This window comes from Neocloeon triangulifer, unplaced genomic scaffold (genome assembly GCF_031216515.1).
Source record: "Neocloeon triangulifer isolate White Clay Creek 2 clone unplaced genomic scaffold, ASM3121651v1 ptg000009l, whole genome shotgun sequence".
Classification (NCBI taxonomy): domain Eukaryota; kingdom Metazoa; phylum Arthropoda; class Insecta; order Ephemeroptera; family Baetidae; genus Neocloeon; species Neocloeon triangulifer.
In genome coordinates, this window is record NW_026775551.1 from 1,115,265 (window position 1) to 1,136,214 (window position 20,950).

The window sequence follows — 20,950 nt, forward strand, 5'->3', positions numbered from 1 at the left end:
AAAAAAAACCTACAGTCTGCTTCATCGTCCCGTTTAAGATTCCCTGCGACATATAAACCCCACTTCAATGTGTAATTCAATTTTTTTTTTATCGAATTAAGACCAGATATAAAAATTCACGCATGCTTAATATATATTTTTATTTAAATGTTGCCCCTAATTGAACTGCATTTTTCTTTACCGGTAAGGCGCGCGGGTCTGCAATATCCGGAGGTAGTAATTGCCCGCTGCTCAGCCAGCTGCTAATATGGAAATAATGTCTTTTCCAATTTCCTAAGCCGGTGCTTGAGAGCCCGCTTCGTCGGTGGGGCGAGACATCGGCCACCAGTGGAACACCGCGATAAAATTATCGACGAAAAGAAGTCATAAATATAGCAACACGACTGGGAGAGGAAGGAATAAAAGTAGGTCAATCTCGTCAGAAGATGTGTCTGCTTTATTTTCATGTCTCTCAATTATAATCCTTTTAAATATATAAGAGGCCGAGACCGCAACATATAAATTGCTTCTCCAACGAAAGTACTTTTATAAGTATTGCGTGAAAGTTGCGTGCAGTGTTTGAACATACAACATTTAATTACACTTAATTAAGTGCGTATTTACTCCACAATCGTAATCAATATGCAGCACTCGCAGGGCGATGACGTCAACGGTGCACCCTCCACTGCTGCTGCCACCGCCGCTACCCGCAGCCGCGCCGGAGAGGACCGACCGCCACCTGTGAGTTTGTACAAACAGTTGACCCGCCGCCAATCAACAAGGTTTTCAATTTGTATCGGTCCGAGAGGGAAAGATTTTCTCGCAACACGGCGGCGAACAGCTTTTGGGGTTTGTAAATAATCATTTGAATGCGCTGCATTTTTCCCTTTTCAATTTTTATTGCTTTTCACATGCATAATTTCCCTCATACTGGGATCTCTGATCGTACGCTCGCGTGTTTAAATTAGCAAATTGTAAACTTACTAAATATTTTAGAATATTTTACATTTGATTGTTTCCGCTTTGAATGAGGGCAAGTGTTGGAATACAAACGCGCTCTTGAGCAGAGATTTATCACTAATCTCTCTAATAAGTATTTCGTATATATGATTAGTAGTGCAATAAATAACAACATTTTAATTTGGGCAACAAGTTGATTGAGATTTGTTCGGTGTTTGAGTGTGTAAATTTTGCAGTGGAGTGTTTCCAGAATACAAGAATTTTTGTTTTCTTTTTTTACAGCCCCGAACTGGGGTTTGTTACTTTAACAATAATATAAAAAATTTAAAAAAATACTGTGACTGAAAAATTTCTATTTTGTTAAAACTGATTGAACAAATTGAAGAATGGAAGTATTTTTTATATAGTGTGACAAAGCGAGTGATTAAAGCAGGGAAGTCCTAGTTTTTTATTGAGTAAAATTAAAAATTATTTTTTAACAAGGATGATGAGGAAAATGCCTATTTTCTTTTTTTGAGTGCCAAATTTTTAATTTTCTACAGATTAAACAAATTTCCCACTTTATCGCTCCACCTTAATAAAAAGTTTTAATTTCAAACTGAGGTTTTAGTGAGTTATAGCAAATAATCATGTGACCTCTGGTCCTGTTGTCCAAGAAAGGCAAGGTTTGACCTGGAAAAATGATAGGCTGAAATTTTCACAGATGATTGGGGGCGCCCTGGACTATAAAAAAAATAATAAAGTATTATAATCCTGAGATTTCCCAAAGTTTTCCCTTGCCGCTACCATTCACAGGGCAAAGAGCACCTTTCAATGGTGGTCTATTTTCTAATTATTGCAGTAATTTTTCTATTATATAGCTCACTCAAATAATACGAAACAAAAACCAATCGATAGGAAGTTAAATATAAGCTTTAAATACCCACCAAGTTTTTCCCCCCATAAAATATCACCAAAATTCCAAGGCTGAATCAAAAAACAAATTTGGCAATTTTTGATCTGTTTTTACCTCCGACTCATTACAGTGACAAATTTTTCATTTGAAGTATAATTTAATATTTAATTCACTCAAATATTTTTGATAACTAACCCTTTCATCTAAACAAATAGGAAAAGTGCTGTCAACACAGGAAGGTTGAGAAGTGTCGGTGCCTATACCTTCTCGGTGAAAATTAAACCGAAGTATTTAATGCTCCTGGTAAAATTTAGTCCTTATGCATGGAAAGTATCAGGCCAATTTAGCAGATATTTCCTCTCAGCGATTCCATTTTCAGTGACAAAAATGGGATTTTCTGTATGCGCTCGTTACACGTTTAGCCCCGCAAAAAGAAGCGGCCCTTGATAATGCGGGCGCGTCATCCAAGTGCCACATCATTGACATAATTCGCGCCGGAACACCGTCGGCGGCACCATCATCAAATATAGAGACGTGAATATCATTTGTGTACATGGACATGGCTCGCGGTAAGGCAGCCCGAGTCCTGCAACCCGCACGGCTTCAATCCGAGAGAAAAGCGGCTCGCCTACCAAACCGAGGAAAAGCCGCTCATGTTCTACGCGACCCCAGCATTGCACCTTATTATTATTGTTCTTATTTATTTGATGATTTTTTACATAACATTTTTCACATTTATCTTCCAAGAAATAAATTTAAAAATTTGAGAGAAATCGTAACGACTTGATTTCTGTTTTCGCGTTCCTCTCCTTGTTGGCTGATGCAATTCAGTCGGTGCACTTTGCCAAAAATTTGTGCATAAAAAAATACCAATTTCAGAGCCCATTTTATTTCGATATCGGTATATGAATTATGTCAAAACAGATTAATGAAACCGAATCAGTTTATTCTTTGTTAAATAAAAAATTCGGCTAAAAAGCACTTTTAAAAATTATTTTATTTTTGATTGTAGTTAATAAATGGCTCACTTAAACTTTCCTTTCTCTGAAACGACTTTTCAAGCCAATCGGTTTTTGTACGGGCCGCACATTTCCGGGGCGGCCAAGCCCGAGCTGCTCCGAGGAGAAGCTTTTGTGTTGCGTGGCGGAACTCCTCAGGGAGGCTTTATTTCGCCCTTTGCGTTCATCGCTTCAATTATTACACGAGTCCGTTTATTATTATTGTAGCTTTCTTGCATTATGGAATATCTCTTGTGCGACCCACCCATTTACAATTTTGTCCAACAAACATCAAATTGCGCTTCAATTATCTTTTGTTGCCTTTAGGTTAAGGTGATGATACTATGCCGAGCTATTTTTTTTACCGATACAACAGAGCAATTATTTTTTTTTCGGAAGCACGTTTGGTGGCTTTTAATTTGAAAAATTTAGCACTGAAAACGGTGGTAGCTCATTTTTGGCACACAAATACGGCGCAAGCCTTGTGTTCTCAATTAATCCAAGTGGCTGATCAATCTGTCTGTGTTTCCCGAGTTTAGTCATTTAAGGGCTTTTTTGTGGTGGAATATTTAAGTTTAAATATTTTGGCCCAGCTCGGCAAGCGGGAATGGATTGCACGATTGGAAAACTTGAGCGAGTTCAAAAGCGAGCCCTACATGTTATGCACGGAAAGCATCTCCCTAAAAAAAAATCATGCCCCTTCCGATTCGTTCTGAGCTGCGATAGATTCTTTTTTAAGTTTTCCGAAGCATTTTGTGTCCGAGCTCCGAGCATAATTTTATTCCAAAACTGAGTGTGTAATGATTATTTAACGAGCTTGTGAATATGTTTCTTTAAAATTATTAATCCTTCTTAGACCCAGTTAATGTAAATGAGTGAGTTTTGCCACTATTTGTAATATCACGTCATCATAATACAATAAAAAGCTGGAATAATAATAATAGCAGCAGCTGAATTAAAACCGACCTGACCTTCTCATTCTTCCGAAGGTGTCTGGACGGAGACACCGACATGGACATAATGGCGCGAATTACAAATCACGACCGCCGTGTAATGAGACCGGCGGCTCATTCTTTCAAAAGTGGGCACCGACCTTGACTTTGCTTTCGTCTCGCATTCCATAGTGTGGGTTTCCTGCTCTCAGTCTCGCTGTTTTAAATCGTGTGCACCAAATAATTATCCAAAATTGTGCACTAAATATGTGAAACTAAATTGACTTTTCCGGTAGTTTGGGCTGCAGCGCGGCGAGTTCTCGCGTATTTATCGATTGTTGGTTACGAGTTTCAGTGAGTCGCTCACTAGCGCTGAGTGTCTATTTTCCTCCCATCCTTATCCAACGAGTGTCCATGGAGGTCACTTTAAAATCTCCGTTAGACAAGGGAAACATTATTTATTTATAATTAATTGTTTTCCTTCCTTGAAAAAAATGAGATGAATTGAATTATTTGCTAGAACTGGCTATCAGTGTAATCATGTACTATTTTTACTTGGTGCGACGATAGACTAATTAAAATTAAACATACATTTTTTGTTGTACATATGTCCACTTCTTTAAGTTACAATTTCATACAATTTCTTACCACCCGTCTTATTTGTGAATAAATAAATGAGAGGTTAAACTGAAAAATTAGAAACATTGAAAGAAATGAAGAGATCGGACTTTTCCGTGATCATCTCCTTGAGTCTTCAAACAAAATTGACAGAGATTAGTATTTTAAAATCCCCACTCCTCTTTTGCAGCTTACTCGATTTAAGCAATTTGTATTGGCTATTAATCGCTATTTATTACTTCTATTATTTGTTCTTCTCGGTCATACAAAAAAATTGAAATTGGAAAAAATATCGGGTCTACAAAACAGACCTGCCGCGGTATTGAGGGGGTATATCTTAAAATTTATCGCCTAGCGCACGAAAAAAAAATGAGATTGATGTGCCCTGACTATATTTATTACTTGAAACAAACGTCCCAAAAGGTTTATGCACATTCTGACATTTGGGAAGAGACACACCGGTGTGTGCGGCCTTCCGGGCATGATTGGCCATTATTTACGGGATGTGTGTCACCTACAAAGCGTGTGATATGTGTGTGCGTGTGTGTGAGTTTATGTATGAGTAAAAAACCAGCACACATTCTCTTTCCAACCTGCACGGCTCTGACAAAATGTCTGTTCTACCACTAGTATAATATTTCGCGTCATTCATAAATTTATATAAAAAATCCACCCGCTTTTTCCTCTCCGGACAGCCTCACGCAAGGAACATCACACTGGTCTCTTTACCAACGGCGTGTCGTGCAGTCCGATCTGCAAATGTAGGCAACACGCCGAGCCGCAGAATGATCCTCCTCCAGCTGCGCGTCTCAAGAAACTTTTAATTAGCGCCTCTCTGTAACGAGAAATAAAAACGGCACCATGTTAAATTTCATCAACGCCGACATGAATTATTTATATTAAATTATATAAATTTATGAATGGGGCCAGAGTTTGGTTTCTTTGCCAGCTTTAGTTTTGAATTGTGTAGGTGCGTGAAAAATAATTTTTTGGTCAAAATAGGTCACCAAAATTAATGAATCAAACGATAAACGATAACAAAGGAAATAATTTTAATATTTATATAAGCTGATTATTTTTAAAGCGTAGAGGTGTGAAATTTTACATAATTATGACAGCATCCACGTTTTCTTAAGGTTGTTTTAATCCTCCTGAACTCCACGCTTCACATCAGATTACAAATCAAACCTCACTCAGACGGCTGCCGACTGACTCACTCTTGCCTGCAAAGTAATTGACTAATTGCAAATGCGGAAGTGGAAAGATTTGCTCTTGCAAAATTTTCAAATTTATCAGAAATAAAAGGAAACAGATTTTTGTTTCAATTATCCCAAAATAATTTATCAGGGCGCCATGATTCATGGGCCGGAAAAAAATTGTCAGAAAACGCTAAAAAGCAAAATTTAAGCATGTGAAGAATTTAACGAAACTATTGGCAAACAATTAAAATTAAATTTTCTTAAATGTTAATAACTAAATTCTTTATGATTAATTGGTATTGCTTATCACTGAATAAGGGAGAAAACGTTCCATAATTATGTTGCTTACAAACCGACACGGATATGATGGCGCGAAATTAATACGGGCATGCAGCTTCGCGGCGATAATAAAAGCCGCAGCCGCGGCTGCACCAGCCGCCTGCGAAAACAAAGGTTTGCCACCCGCAGTGAAGGTTAGAACCGCGGCACAGTTTCCACCTCTGTGCAAGGCGTACTTGCGGCAAAATTTTAGTGTGTAATAATTGCTCTAGCGGCCGGTGCACTGAAGATTGTGCTGTGATTTGGCAAGTTGATTGCTACTGAATAGCCATTCATCTCATAATTAACAGATTTATTATTCCTGCATAATTTTTGTATGTATTCTTGAATGGACAATAAATAAATTATTAAATTTATAATTTTATTTTCTCTCTGTACGAATAACAATGAATAATAATAAATTCTGACCCTTCATTTTCTTACTTTTAAATTTTTGACCATAATGAAAAACAAGATTACTGAGCAATGAAATACTGATAATAAATTGTCGAAGACTGTTTTATATAAATTTCTGGTAAAGAACGGCAATGACTCGTCTCTTTGGCAAACAAAATTCTTTTAATTCGAGTGGATAAATTTTCACCTGCCGAAAAACATTATCAAGTTTTGCTGTTTAAAATTTTTTCCTTCAGTTTCATACTTATTTTCATTTTTTTCCTCAAAATTTTGTATATAAATATTTTCTTTACGCACGTCTTGGCGGGAATTTCAGCAGACATCTGCTAGGTGTAAACCGTTTCTTCTCTGTTTTCCAATTTAAAATTTGTATGATCGAGAAGAATAAATAATAATTTAATAAAATGATAACAAAATCAATCAGAGAACAGTTCTGGAAGCAATGGCATGCGGGAATAATGCAATAAGCCAACCGAGCCAATAGTTTGACCAAAGGTGGATGTGTTTTTAGAGAGAGGAAGCAGAGAGCTTTTTCTCAAAAACGTATAATGGGTATAATGTGCCTGACGTCATTCGGCGCCCCCACGGTCGACTGCGCTTATTACCCAAATCCCAATAAAGATCACTTCTCCAAATCAATCTTTTTAGCTCGATCCTCGATTGTACTTTATCATGAAATATGTAATTATCACATTCAATCAATTAATTTTGTTAGTTTTAAGATTTAAAAATATTTACGTGGCTCTTCAATTTTGCTGACTTTTTGTTACTTATGAGACTTATGAAATAAATTAGCAGGGAGTGACCGAAGCTAGTATTGAGTCGCTTAGTTTTTAAATATGTTGGAAAATGTTTATATTTCTTTAAAAAAAAATCCGCGCAATAGCAGGATGGCAAATAAAAGATACTGGATGGCGTTTGACCCCTTTTTAAGGAATTCCAAATTCTGCCAGCCTCCTCCTAAATTACCCTGTTTAGCAAAGCATGACTTAATTGCTTGTAAAATAGACTAGATTGAACCTGACAGTCCCGTCCAGTCCCCACAGATTAAGATCACAAGAATTTTTATTATCTCCCAGAAAACATCGATATCATTATTAGCCAGTTTAAAATAAGGAAACTGTAATTGTATTATAAACAATATAATCAAATGCTCTATGACGCATATGAATATTTTATTTTGTATATACGGTGAATACTTGTTTCAACAGTAAGTTTATATTTTGTACATTTATTTATTCTTTCTCTCACTCTTTTCTAGAAAAATATCTGCAGATGTTGATCGGTATCTGATTAATTGAAATTCAATAGAAGGTTTTATGCTGATTTTGAATAAAATCGTCCTTCGGAACAATTTTGGAATGTCAGCTTCATATTGAACTTGATTTCAACTTTCAGTGAAATGATGAATCATTAAAAATAACAGACAAACAAAGAATCAAATAAATTAATTTAAGGTGCAATTAAAGCTTGAAACTCGGGAAAAGTTAATAAAACAAACAGGAGAAACAACACACCCAGCATGAAATAAATGTGAACGACGAATTGAGAAACCTTAATTTTTTGCAACACCAAATTTGATAAAAAAAAAAGAAGTTTAAAGAGTCACAATCACGTCGGCGGCCGACGCAGCGTGGGGTGCGCTGCCCACCGCACTGACGGGTGCGGGTCGAAACCCATAAGTGTCCGGTGTGTTACTTACGGTGGCTGAGCGCGGCATGCTGAAGCCGTAGGGCCTCGGTTCATAAGGCACGCGGCCGTGCAGGGCTGCGTAGCGCGGCGCGGGGGGCGGCGGCGGGATGACATCGTTCTGCTGGAAGAGGCTGCTGCGCGTCTGGCACTCGTTGTCGCGCATCTCGATGCTCGGACTTTTGCTGATGGTCGGGAACGATTCGTGTGTGCCCGCATAGAGCCCGTTGTACCGGTTTTTGGCCACTGTCTGAGGACTCTCGCGCATGACCGGCACTGGACTTGCTCCGCCGTCCACCAGCGATGGGACGTAGCATCCCTGGCCCGGATCCTCCTCGTCGGGCGTTGTGTCGCGGCACCGCGGCGGCTCCGACGAGTAGCGCGTCATCAACGAGCGGATCTTCTCGGCGTCAAACGAGCCGCTCGAGTTGTCTGGCAACATGCTCATCGATACGGTGTGGCACGTGCCGCGACCCACCTCGTTCAGACGGTTCTCGCGCGACTGATGTATATGCTCCTGAGTGGTCAACAGAGAAAACGATTATTATTATTATTGTTTGTTTCCTAATCCAATTGTTACATCACATTGTTTAAAATTAAGAAGTAATTGCTCCCTGCAATGGATATTGGGGGAAATTCACAACAGATATCCTCCCCGGTTATCTATACTTATAAATGGTTATCCCGGGAATGTCATCCATTATCATTGATGCATTGTAATATTTATATATTTTTTCCGTTTATTTATTTTACTTTATTGCATATGTTTTGTACTGTCTTGTTGCAAATTGGGCGCGTAGCGGTGACGCTTCCTAAGCCAATATAAGTATAACGGAATTGAAGAGCTCAGGCTTTTCCTCGTTGTAAGAAATTGTTTCCATTAAAAAACAAAAGACGGCTCTACCAGTTTCGGTCTGCAAACCTATTTCATGAGCAAGAAAAACATGAAAAATCAGCAAAATTGAAAAATTTAAAGAAAAATGTGTTGGTTTTTTTCCAATTTTGCTGATTTTATTTTTTTTTTATTTTTCTTGCTCATGAAATAGGCTCGCAGACTTTGACCGAAACTGGTAGCGCCGTCTTTGTTTTTGAATAGAAACAATTTCTTACAACGAGGAAAAAGCCCGAGCTCTTCACTTCCGTGATCATTTCCTGGAGTGTTAATTTCTTCAAACATATTTTCTTCATAATAGTTCTGAACGTGAAAATAGATTTAATGTTAACTTCCAGGACACACCAGCCACGAGGAATGATTGCTGTAAATAACACTCGATAAACTACTACAAACCGAATCTTTAGCAATCGTTCGAAGCTAAAACAGTGCTTTGATATTATGCGGGGAGAAATGCATCCAATATATCAAGCTGAGGTAAAAAATCGAGTTCTTAGTATATTAATGATTGATCTAAAAGAAAGTGAAACGAATTTGAAAACATTGTCATGAAAAAATAAATTGTTCTGTGAAATTCACAAGTGGAGTAGGTCCAGAGGCCAGTATCAATCACCTTCACCTGACATACATATTGCTTTTGAGCCAAAAATACTAAATCTCTTGCCTGCTCAGAGCATCCCAAAATCACCAGCCCGTAATTCATAATCAATATGCTGTCCATCCCGATTGAGGCGGAAGCAATTTTTTTTTTAAATTGCCCTATTAATCTATTCAGATTAGAATTAAACATGTCTTTTTGTCTCCTCAATGTGAGCTGACAAGCAAATCAGCGTTAACACAATTACGTAGAGCTGGTTCACATTTTCCTCTCATAATATTTAGAAGAATGAATTTTGGAATGGAAGTGCAAACAGGATCATCAAAAGCCCAAAAATAAAAAAAATAAATAAATAATAATAATTGGGTGGTGCCTTCTGCACCACCAATAAAGGGCACAGGCCGACAAGACTTCGTCTTGGCTTGGCCATAAAAAAATAAAAAAAATAAACTGCAAAATTCGTCTTATTTGGAAATTTTGAAGTATTTCATTGTTGCGAGGATCTGTTCTGCGCTTTTCTGTCGTTTACTTTTATCAGTTAAAAAGATTAATATTTCACTAGCAAGTAAAAACTAATCTGCATATTGAACAATTTTTTCAACAATATGTTTTAAGATCTGACAATTAACAAAATTCATATCTACCCGTGGTCAGTATTCAACCTTGAATTATGAAGATCACCTCTCCCAACCAATCTGACTACCTCATTCTAGTTTTAGTCTGTGATCAGCGCATTTGCTCACGAAATTGGGTGCCATGTGAATTTTGATAGTTTCAAGATTTTTATCAATGGTTTTGATTAAATAAATACTTCTAATTTTACTGATCTTTTGATTTTTATTGATGTTTTGTTTATTTTGCTCGTGAAATAAACTGGTAGATATTTTTTTTTTATTAAACAAGTTTTTCAACAAGAAGCCCGTTTACCTCCTTTCCATTATTAATAATAATGATTTATTGATTCATATATAATATTAAAATAGTAATTTAACAATAAAAAAATTTATTATATAGTAATAATGCTAAACGAAAAAAAGAAATTTTTAATTGAAACTCACTTTCATGACAAGGCTGGGGCAAGAAGCAATGGTCTCAGGGGGGTTGGGTGAGGCCCCTGTGTCCACTACCAAACCTTCGAGAAATCTCCAGCCTGGATGCGCGTGTTCAATTAAATAATATTCTTTATTGATTGGAATTTTTTTTAAACAGGCTGAGATAAAAAAAATCATATTTCCTTTTCTAATGATAAGGTGTGCTCAAAGCGTTCACAAATACTTTTTCTTTTGCTACTGGAAAGTCTCTCTAAAAATCACATCATAAGCATATACTCAACTTGAATGAAAAAGTAATCTGCAAAAGGGTTTCAATCAAAACTCACCTTCATGATTCTGTGGTCGCGGATCAACTTGCGACTGCAATTAAAGATGAAGGCGAAGCACATCCCTGACAAGATCAGCGTGAATATAATGAGAATGATGATGATGTGCTCTGAATTAAGTATCGAGACGTGCTTGTTCTGAAAACAGAAAATCGTTGGAAAATGAGAGCAGGGCTGACTTTAAGAATATTATAATCAAAGTTTGATCCTTTGAAAGTTACGAGAGACGGCAAAGGAATTATATTAAATACGCGCTTGCGCACACAGAGAAACACATCTCATATTCCTTATTTTCTTGCAACAATTTGCAAGAAATAAAAGTCACATTGGTATAATTACATTTTTTTTGGTCAACATAAGCTTGGACTGTACGTGTGTGCATGAGCGCGTGCGTGCGTGTTTCTGTGTTAGTTTTAATTTAAATAATTGGAACTCACAATGCACTCATCTTCGTCCCACCGGAAGCGACAGTTGATTCTGCCGTTGCACCGCATATTCCGCGAAATGCATGTATTGTCTTCACAGTCAAATTCGTCGCTATCGCAGCCTGAAATTAATACATTGCGAAAACTCGATAAAAAAAACATACCTTCACAGAAAGATAAATTTGCATATAAGGTTTAAATTAAAATCAGTTTAATGGAAATAGATTGTTGCTGAAAAAAAATTAACTTCTGTTATTAGGCTACGAAAAATGTAAACCCGGTTGGCGGCCAAATTTGAGCATAAAGAGCGGTTTTGTGGTGATCTGGTGATGCGGCCATTATTTTAGCAAAAAAGTATAAATTGAGATGAGGAATCAATTAAAAGATAATAATAGTCAGAGTGTTAAAGGACAACAGAACATGCACTGGAAAAGTACAAATAGTTTGCGTCTCTGCCCGCAATCTTTCAACTCTCATCTCGGCAACAAAGGCAGGAGCATGTTAAAGGGAAAAAAAACTCACCCTGTCCGGCGCCTTTGTCCCTGAAAGCCGTGAAGAGCGCCTCAAAGGTCGAATTGATAGCTTTGGCCTCGCCAAAGAAGCGCACATGCAGCACGTTGGTGGTGCTGGTGACCGAGTCAGCAATACTGCCGCAAAAGTTTTTCAGTCGGTTTGGCAGGTCCGTCTGCGTTGAGAAGACATCAACAAAGTTGCTGTCGCAGTCATTTGGCTTCTCCAGTTTAAACTTTTGGAATGATAGTTGAATCTATGGCAAGGAGTTTTCGTTTCAAGGATTTGAATTCAGAATAAGAGCAACTTTCGGAATTTTAATAATTTAATTACAATAAATTGAGAAATCTATTTTTAATGTGAGAATTTTCTATTTCGATTCATATTTTTTCTAATTACAATAATTAATCAAATTTTTATATCATTTAAAAACACTCACTAGCACTAATCCCGTTGACTTACAAATAGACTAATTAGATCTGATATTAATTACACCAATACCAAAAAGCAAGAGGTCTCATCAATCTAGATGAACCGCATATTTTAGGATCATGTAAACAGCCGCAGCAAAAATATGCGGCTTTTAACCATTTTTGTCTCGGCTGACGAGAGAATATTTTTTATTTTATTTTTTTTTTATTTTTTAGGGTCAGGCCAAGACAAAGTCTTGTCGGCCTGTGCCCTTTATTGGTGGTACAGAAGGCACCACCCAATTAATTATTTTTATTTTTGGGTTCAACTTTATTTAAAAAATCATCATATGAAAAATTTCAGAGTGAAAATTTGGTCGCGTGGTACTTTTTGAGCAAACAACCTAGCTATCCCTTTTTTAAATCTATTAAATTATGGGCCAGCCGAATGCCAAAAATATGCCTCGACTCACCTTCCATCCCTCCTTAACGCGGATGATCCACATACAATCAAGGGGCACCCCGTAGCTCATCGAGTGCTGAACCCGCCCCAAGTCGATGTCCGAGCGATTCACCCAGCCCTCCATGCCACCCACGTCAATGCGGCACATGTTGATCTCCGGCTGGTACACCGCTGCAGCAATTACAAATTTACTAATAACTTGGTCATGTTTTAAGAGATGAGATTTAATATATTGTCTTTTTTTCCATTCATTTCAGTCATAAATGAAGGTGTAATTAAAATTATTCAATGTATTTAGATAGAGAATAAATTAATTAATAAATTGTGTTTAATTGATTCAAAAGTGACATTCGTTTAGGACTAAAATTAGTAATCAAATGGTCAAACTATGAAACAATATTTTTTAAATGTATTTAATTGGTAGTTTCAGAACTAATCAATCAATGTGTAATTAAAATCAAATCAAAACGACATTCATCGCAGTAAATCTCATTGAAATTTCAAAATATAAAAAAATTAAAGTTTTTTTTACAAAATAACAAAATATTTAGCGCACTGACCCGACGTTGGCCGAGGGATGTACTGGTAGACGGCTTTGAAGCCCGAGTACTCGATGTTCTCGTCCGAGTGGAAGCGCAGCCACAGATACCGGTCTGAGCTGGTAAGCATTGGAGGAAATCGATTGTCACAGTAGGTGCCGATCAGCGTCGAGTATCCGTGGGCACCGTCACGCACCTCCAGGTAGTCATACCGGCATTCCTCACTCGGCTCCAGGTGGAAGTCGTCCCTGAAGTCCAGCCGTAGCAAGTGGCCTGCATCGGCTGCAGAAGAAAAAAACACAAGCACTAGTTTAGTAAAAGTGGGGTTTTACTTAGTAGGCAAATTTAATAAATTATAATTATTAGATATAAAATAATTAACAGAAATTTCCCTGCCAAATCCGATCAAAACATTTTGAATTAATAAATAAATGATGATGTTTTTAGTTTTATAAGTTTTGGTTCGTGCGCGTTGTTCTGGCAATTAGCTTTATGGGGCGAGACATTACAAGCCTTAACATCGATTCAAAGAGGTCACATTTCTTCTAATTTCAAAATTAAACAAATTGTACCTTTTAAAACTTTAATGCAATCGGTGTGGTTGGGATAGTTGTTGGGGTAGTTGGGCGAGTAGAACTCCATCTTCTCTGGGGCTCCGACCGAGAAGTTCTGGCACAAGGGCAACGTAGAAGATCCTTCAATGCTCCCTTCATCCTCGGTGGAGACGATGAGCGACGCCGGCGTCACCGCATACTTGGGCTGTTGCGTGCCTGCAGTAATATTATTGTTGAGTTATCAATTAATATCACATTTTTTGTGAATTAAATTTTTAGAAAGAAAAGAAAATCGTTTTTTTGAAGCCAATTAATTATTTGACTGGAAATAGTTGATGAAGCTATAATTCGATATAAATATATAATATTTTTAAATTTATTACAATTTATTAATTTTATTATCCATTCAGATAATGTGCGTGTAAATGTGCCAAAATAAGAAATCTTACTTTTATTTCATTCAGATTCAGAAAATATGTATTCTTTAAAGATCACCACGATTACCTATGTTGTGCGACATTTCTCGCGCTAATATTTTTTCCTTTTCGCCCTAAGCAATGGGTTTTTATATTCAAATTTTAATATTAGACTTGAATATATTCTAAAGACTTCTTTAAATATTCCGGCGTAGCTGAACAACAATTATGAATTTTGAAATTATTTTGAATTTCCTTGACTGGAATCGCAACAGACACATTTTGTTGGTCAATATCAAATAAATATTATTATTATTTTGAATCTGAATCAATCAAAATAGACCATTGAAAATAATCCCTCAAAATGAGGAGGATTTTGTGAAAAAGCGAAAGTTTTTGTATAGGAGTATGAATTTATTTGGCTTTAACGAATTGCATCGGTTGAAATATTGCAATGTGTTATAGCGACTTATTTTAAATGGTAATTTGTAATTTATCATTTAAATGGTATTATTAGGGCCGGGATTATTTACTCACCATGCGCTAGCTGAGCAAACAGGGCCGCGAAAATGCAAAGTGCTGAAACAAATATAGAAGATCATGTCAAAATACATAACTCATCAAGTGATTAACGATAGAGATTGCTGGGTCGCGCGACATCAATTATTTCACACCACGAAATAAATAAAAATGCGCCAACGATTCTGAGCTTTAATTTTAGGTTGATGAAAAATAGGGAAAGGAATGCTGATATTGCAAATCTGTTTCATGAAAATCGAGCCAACAAATGAAACGAATCGGCATTCTACGGGAGGCGATGACAGCGGAGGCACCTTTCTCTCTGAAGCCGCCCGCGAGAGAAAAATTCGGACGCGAGGCGTTTCCTTACAGCAAGGAATGAGAAATTATGCCACCCGCTTTGCAAGACTGTGCGGCGGCAAAGTTTCCATCGCTTTGCAAGGCGCACCTGACCAATGACTCTGGCGGCCGGTGAGCTTTCGCTTTTCTTTACCAAGTTATTTGCTAGCGAAGAGCCTCTTTGGAAGAGTCATTTCTCCATTCACCAATTCTTCTCATGTATTTTCAGTTTTGTCCTGATCAATTTTATTATTGACTCGCTGCGGATTTCAATGTGCTGAATGGAAAATCAATAAATAGTGGACAACAGTTTTTTTAGGAAGTTTTTTAAGTGTGGCTTTCAAAGGTTGGTTCCTAAGAGTCGTTAAATTATTCGAGCAAAGCAGAGTTATTTTGATGCTTTGAAAAATAAGTGTCGGTGGTAATATGAAATGAATAAGGATGGGTACCTTTGACACACTCGCAGCGGAAGGAATATAAAATACTCCAAATTGTCAGAGGTTTAAATTAAACATGCTAATTGCTCTATTGCAAATGCCCAGATTAAGAATGTCACGGCGTGGGAAAATGAAAGGTGGTTAAGATCGGGTTGCTATAAATGAGGAGAGTGCGGAAGTTGTTTCTGATGTTCCTCAAATTTGAAATGCAATGACTTATTGTGTCTACGCGTGAAGCATTCATACATTTTTCGCATTTGCTAAAATATGACTTGAACAACTTTAAATAAATAACAGACAATAATATATAATGGTTATAATAATATTAAAAATTAAAAATAATTGAAATAAAATTTCCAAAAATAAACCAATTTTTGTGTTAATAATGGAATATAAATTAAAATATAAGTTACAACAACAACAATTAAAATTAAAACCTGTTGCAAGAGATGAGTTTTGCGGGAAGTGTGTTTGGTGGCCATGAATAATGGAAGATAATTTTTTTTGTCTTATGCTAATGCTCGTAAGGCGGTGGTTGTAAATTTTTCTAATTTTTTGCACCCTAATTCGGCGCTTTATGAATTTCTAGTCTTATAAGTGGCATAAAACATGAAGTTGGGTTGAATATGCCCGCATATGTTGCTTAATTCGATTTTGAAGACTTCTGATGAAAAATAATAATAATAATAATAGTACCTAAAGGTGGCTAATATGCATATTCAGTCATCTCTTAGGACTGGTGATGCTCTGAGCAGGCAGAGTATTATATCTGTAATTAATATCACACCATAATCTACAATGAAAGTGATGCGATAATAATATGCATCGCGGTCGGATTGAAACTTGTAAATTGATAAGAATTTTCGAGGAGCCAAGGAAAAATTTCGCTTATTTGATATAAAATCCAAATTAATTCGCTTCTTCTAGTCAGATTGATGGGTTTTGGATTTTAACGGCAGAAATCACAGGAATCATACAAGATATTCGTAATAAGCGCCCTGCCGGAGTAAATATCTCTGACAAGGGAAAACGGTACCTTTTTGCAGCGAACTGCACGAGCGTACATTTTCATAAAGAAGCTAACGTGCCTCGCAAATAAAATGCCGGGGCGATTCGTTAAATAGCTCAGGGAAACATTTTTAGCAACGAATTTTGACATTTTATTTATTCCTGACCGTGGCCGGGACGTGTGTTGCGTGGCTGTGCCGCCCTTTTTCTCTGCCTGCTCACATTTACATAGTTGCTGGAAAACTCACGCCAACGTGCCTGCCGCGATGGGCCGCCGCCTCGTGCCGAATAAAATATGAATGTGGGACAAGTGCACGTGACCGCCCGCAATTATTATTTGCATGCATCATTTAGCATCGCTTCCTTCCGCCCTGCTTGCCGTTTTTCTGTCTGCTTGACCGATCAATTATTTTGCCCTGCAACATGCAATTTGTTATCTTCAGCGACGTCCGCGCGGTTATTTGTTTGCACAGATACGGTGTGAATAATTCATTGCCCAAATAAGTTTCATAATTTTGTAGTAGAATTTCGCAACCAAGTGTTGATTCATGGTGATTTGAACTTAAAATCGGCTTTTCCTCGATGGATTATGTGAGTTGTTTATTGTTTAAGAAAAACCAACTCTCATTCTCAACCACCGCCGAGAAAGGTACGTTCAAAACACACGTTTCAATATTCTGATGCAAATTATTATAAAAATTATTTTGTTATACAAATTTTGGATTCAATTGTCAAATTTTGTGTTTAGCCTAAAAATAAAGCTTTAAATAATCTTTACACGAACAATTGTTAATTTGAAATAAAAATATTTTAAAAAGATTGACCTTGGTACTAATTCTTTTCAAAATGATTTCACAGCTCAAGAATTATGGCTTCAGTTCTTATTTTTCAACAATAAACAACTAAACAACAGAAAACACGTCGAGAAAAGCTGATTTTAAATTCAAATCACCAAGTTTTATACATTTTTATGCTCTCCATTTAACTTCACTTTACTTGTTTTTTTCCTTAAAGCCAGAAGTTTTTTTTGTGTGTGTTTATATTCTTGCAGGGGGTGTTTTTTTTTTCTGGTCCTGTGTACAAGGGCGACTGAAAATGTGCACCGAATTGGAATTAATTTGAGAATTCAACTCAAATGGAGCACATAGTGAATCAGCAGCATTCGCAGCAACGCTCGTTTGCAAAAATGGGCCAACGTACACCCCAGCAACCCCTTATTTGCCCAGGGTTCTGCAGGAGCTAACAGGCCGTTTCGACCTCTCGAAATCCTTGAACTTGCCTCGCCGAAACAGGTGGCCAACTTTTTGAATGTAGCAATGTTGATCGCGATCGATGCCCTTACAATCACTGTTGAATCTTGAATCATTGGCAAATATTACAAGAAAGGCAAGTTTAACATCAAACATGGGCTGAGCGCACATTTTGCGCTCAAACCGGTATAAAAAATTTGCAAATTTGCGTGGTCAAAAATTGGAATGTATAGAGTTTAATTTTTTTTAATCAAAAACTTCAAAACAGTTATCAATTCCCCGGTAATTTACGTTCTTAATAATTTCCAATTGCAGATGGTTTTGTTTACACACAAACGTTAATTGTCTAATAAGTCAAACTTTTTCCTAAAAAGATTAATACTTTTTAACGCAAAAACTGAGCGCAAGACTGAAAAAATTCGAGTGCCAGCACAAAATTGTTGAGCGCATCCATGTATTTACGCGCACGGAGACTTATTAATTAGCTTTCAATTAGTGAGTCCGATTTTATTCGATCGTTGCGAATTGGCGAGTGATGGATTTTCAGGGGGGATGGGGGTCATTCCCCCGGGCCCAGAGGCGCTTTTATTCCCTGAATGGTAAAGACCTCGGTGGAGCTCTTTTTTAACACCCAGGTGCGTCCAAATAGCGAAAAAATGTGCGCAGCGCCGAATGCAGCGAGCACGCCAGGGTGGAATAATGTGTCATATCGAGCGAAACGCAAAACAATAAATTTTACAAGTTTTATCTAGAGAGACCCATTGGCCCCATCTGGTTATTCTGAACCCAAATTTCAGTTCGGGCTTTTCGTGGCTCAGCGCGAGCCCACATCTCATGAAGAGGGCCCTGCTATCCCTTATATCCCTACCTCAATTTTTATTGCAACAATTTATATCATTTTAAATTTTGTTCTATACATTAAACTAATTTTATTCTAATTGTGAAAGCCTTATTAGATATCTATAGCGAGAACAGCGAGAACAGCGAGTCAAAATGTTTTACCAAAATATGTACAAAGTTTAAATCAGATTTTAAGCAATTCCCCATTCTTCTCTGATAATGTTGCAAAATCTATTAAAATGTGGAATCAGTTAAGAAATTCAGTTCAACTAATTTTTCCCTCTACAAAAAGAAAAAAGCGCCCTTCTGCGATAGTGTTTTCTTAAAATATAAATAAATAAGATTGAAACGCCAAGAAAATATAATTAATAATATCAGGATATTTTCTGCACTAAAGACACGTGCGTATGCAAAAATATTTGATGGTTTTGAAACCAAGTTGACAGCAATTTCATAATTTATATCAGTCAAGGCATCGCTCCGCTCTGTTAGGACTGGGGCGAGGGCGAGGCGAAAATAAGATTTCTGAGTGCGAAGAGGCAGCGCGGAGCAATTATTGATGTTTTGCTTTTTACACCGATTCGCCAATCTATGAATCGAAAATCAATTTTTATTTTCAATATCCAGTAACCAGTTTCTATCTATTATATCTTTATAAGGAAAAAAATCTCGCTCCTGAATGAAGGCCACCAAAAATTTTTGGCAAAAATCTCCCAAAAAACTGAAAATCCGCAAAGCTGCAAGAAGGGCTGGAATTGTTTGGATTGAACCAAAAATGATAATATATAAGGGCCTTGCGATAAATAAAGAGAATAAAAACATCACGGTGCCAGTGTCACTGCGCGAAGATTTGCGTTTGAATTGACCAAATGACAATTCAGTCTCTCTCTCAAAACGGCAGCCGAGGGGTCACGTGATCGGGCCGAAAAATGCGAGCAAGCGCGCGCGAGCTGAGTCTTATTTTGGAAACTCACGGCTGCACCCCTTGTGCACCTTGACCTAGCCGAGCATTTTAGCCCCCCGTCTGCGTTAGTCTCAATAAGAGCGAAAAACTCACCGAAAAGTTGGCGAGGAACGACCGGTTGAAAACCAGGCTTCTCAATAAAGGTGGACATGGACACGGCGACCTGAATCATTATTCTGTCCAACACTCTATCCGAAAAAGGCGGACGCCGCGCACTCGGGCATAAATGCCAGTTTTTTTTTTTAAATCCAATTCCAAACTGATTATAATTGAATTGAAAACGAGAATTCGCGGCGGGGGTGACGCTGGTGGACCAGTCGACCACTCCAGTTCTCGCCAATGACTGAACTCGCAGCTCTACCCATCATCATCATCACGTTGCCAAATTTACTCGGCACCACGGCCACCACCCTCGATCTTAGGGAGGCTGCGCAGAGTGCGCGGTACACGCAGACGGCGGAATCTCGTCACCACCGCGATTGGCTGCCGCCGCGGGGGGACTCTTAGCTAAGAAAAGTCTTCTTTGACATAATTGCTCGCTGCTGAAGCTGCGTGTGTCAGTTCAGTTTCTTTTTGAACCAGACTCTACTTTCTCCGTTCTCCGCCGCGCGGCCTAGCTGCCAGCCACTAATTTTGGCTGACATGAAAAAAATGTTCTGACCAAATTGTGTTTCCTATATATATATTTTTATATTATCTTTGCCAAAATTATATTATGGCGCGACGACAGCGCCATATATGTTGTCAATTTTCCCAAAGATTCAATTTTTTCATTGTCATGCAATGCGCAATAATTAAATCTTGAAATAACCAAAATGTAGCTACCACTAAGACACCCTAAAATATCTAAATCCTTTCTTTCAGCTTTTTTCCTGCATATTGAATGGCTTAATTCCCGACTCCTCTATTACAAGGAATTCAAAACTTTCCATAAAATGCAAAAATATATATTTATGTGTGTGTTAGCGTCCTTCTAAACGATAAAAGACTGAAAATAATTTTTTAACCAACACAAATTGCATATATATTTTGAAGTTTAAGGGACAGGTTTTTCAAGAATTAGAAAATGAGCTACTATTGAGATGTTCTATTAAAGTTTTGATTTCCTCAAAAGGTTTCAGGAAAGTCAGTTCATATTCATATCGAGGAAAAACGGCCGGCCAGAAGAAAATTGAAATTTTACGGGTTTCTAGTCATCTAAATGTTTTTAGCTGTAATTCAATAATTTTGTTAAACCTTAAAAGTATAATTTTTGCTTTAAAATTTTATGGAAAGCAGCTTAGTACAGGAATGGGAAATTTTATCTGCTTTCAGAATCGATGTAGGTTTTATTTTATCTTTTGCTCCCATAAAGGCTGAGATAATAGAGAAATCTGGAGAAGTCTTTTTCAAATGGGCCATTT

At 37.4% G+C, this 20,950-nt stretch overlaps 1 protein-coding gene across 4 annotated transcripts; it reads right to left on the bottom strand.

Annotated features, from left to right (window-relative positions):
* Positions 1-422: 422 nt before the first annotated feature.
* LOC132195270 (neuropilin and tolloid-like protein 2) lies at positions 423-19,903 on the bottom strand. Of its 4 annotated transcripts, none has more exons than XM_059617167.1 (10): positions 19,641-19,903; positions 14,728-14,769; positions 13,793-13,990; positions 13,242-13,502; positions 12,692-12,852; positions 11,821-12,064; positions 11,311-11,420; positions 10,874-11,011; positions 8,019-8,522; positions 423-5,217 (listed from the first exon to the last, which is right to left on the bottom strand). In XM_059617167.1, the coding sequence occupies exons 1-10, from the start codon at positions 19,717-19,719 to the stop codon at positions 5,203-5,205; spliced, it is 1,752 nt and encodes a 583-aa protein (XP_059473150.1). In that variant the 5' UTR covers positions 19,720-19,903; the 3' UTR covers positions 423-5,202. The 4 variants fall into 4 exon arrangements, 3 of the variants coding, with proteins under 3 accessions (XP_059473150.1, XP_059473149.1, XP_059473148.1); XM_059617166.1 differs by lacking the exon at positions 423-5,217 and adding an exon at positions 5,531-5,605; XR_009441624.1 differs by lacking the exon at positions 423-5,217 and adding an exon at positions 10,554-10,645 and having other exon boundaries at positions 8,401-8,522.
* Positions 19,904-20,950: the final 1,047 nt, after the last annotated feature.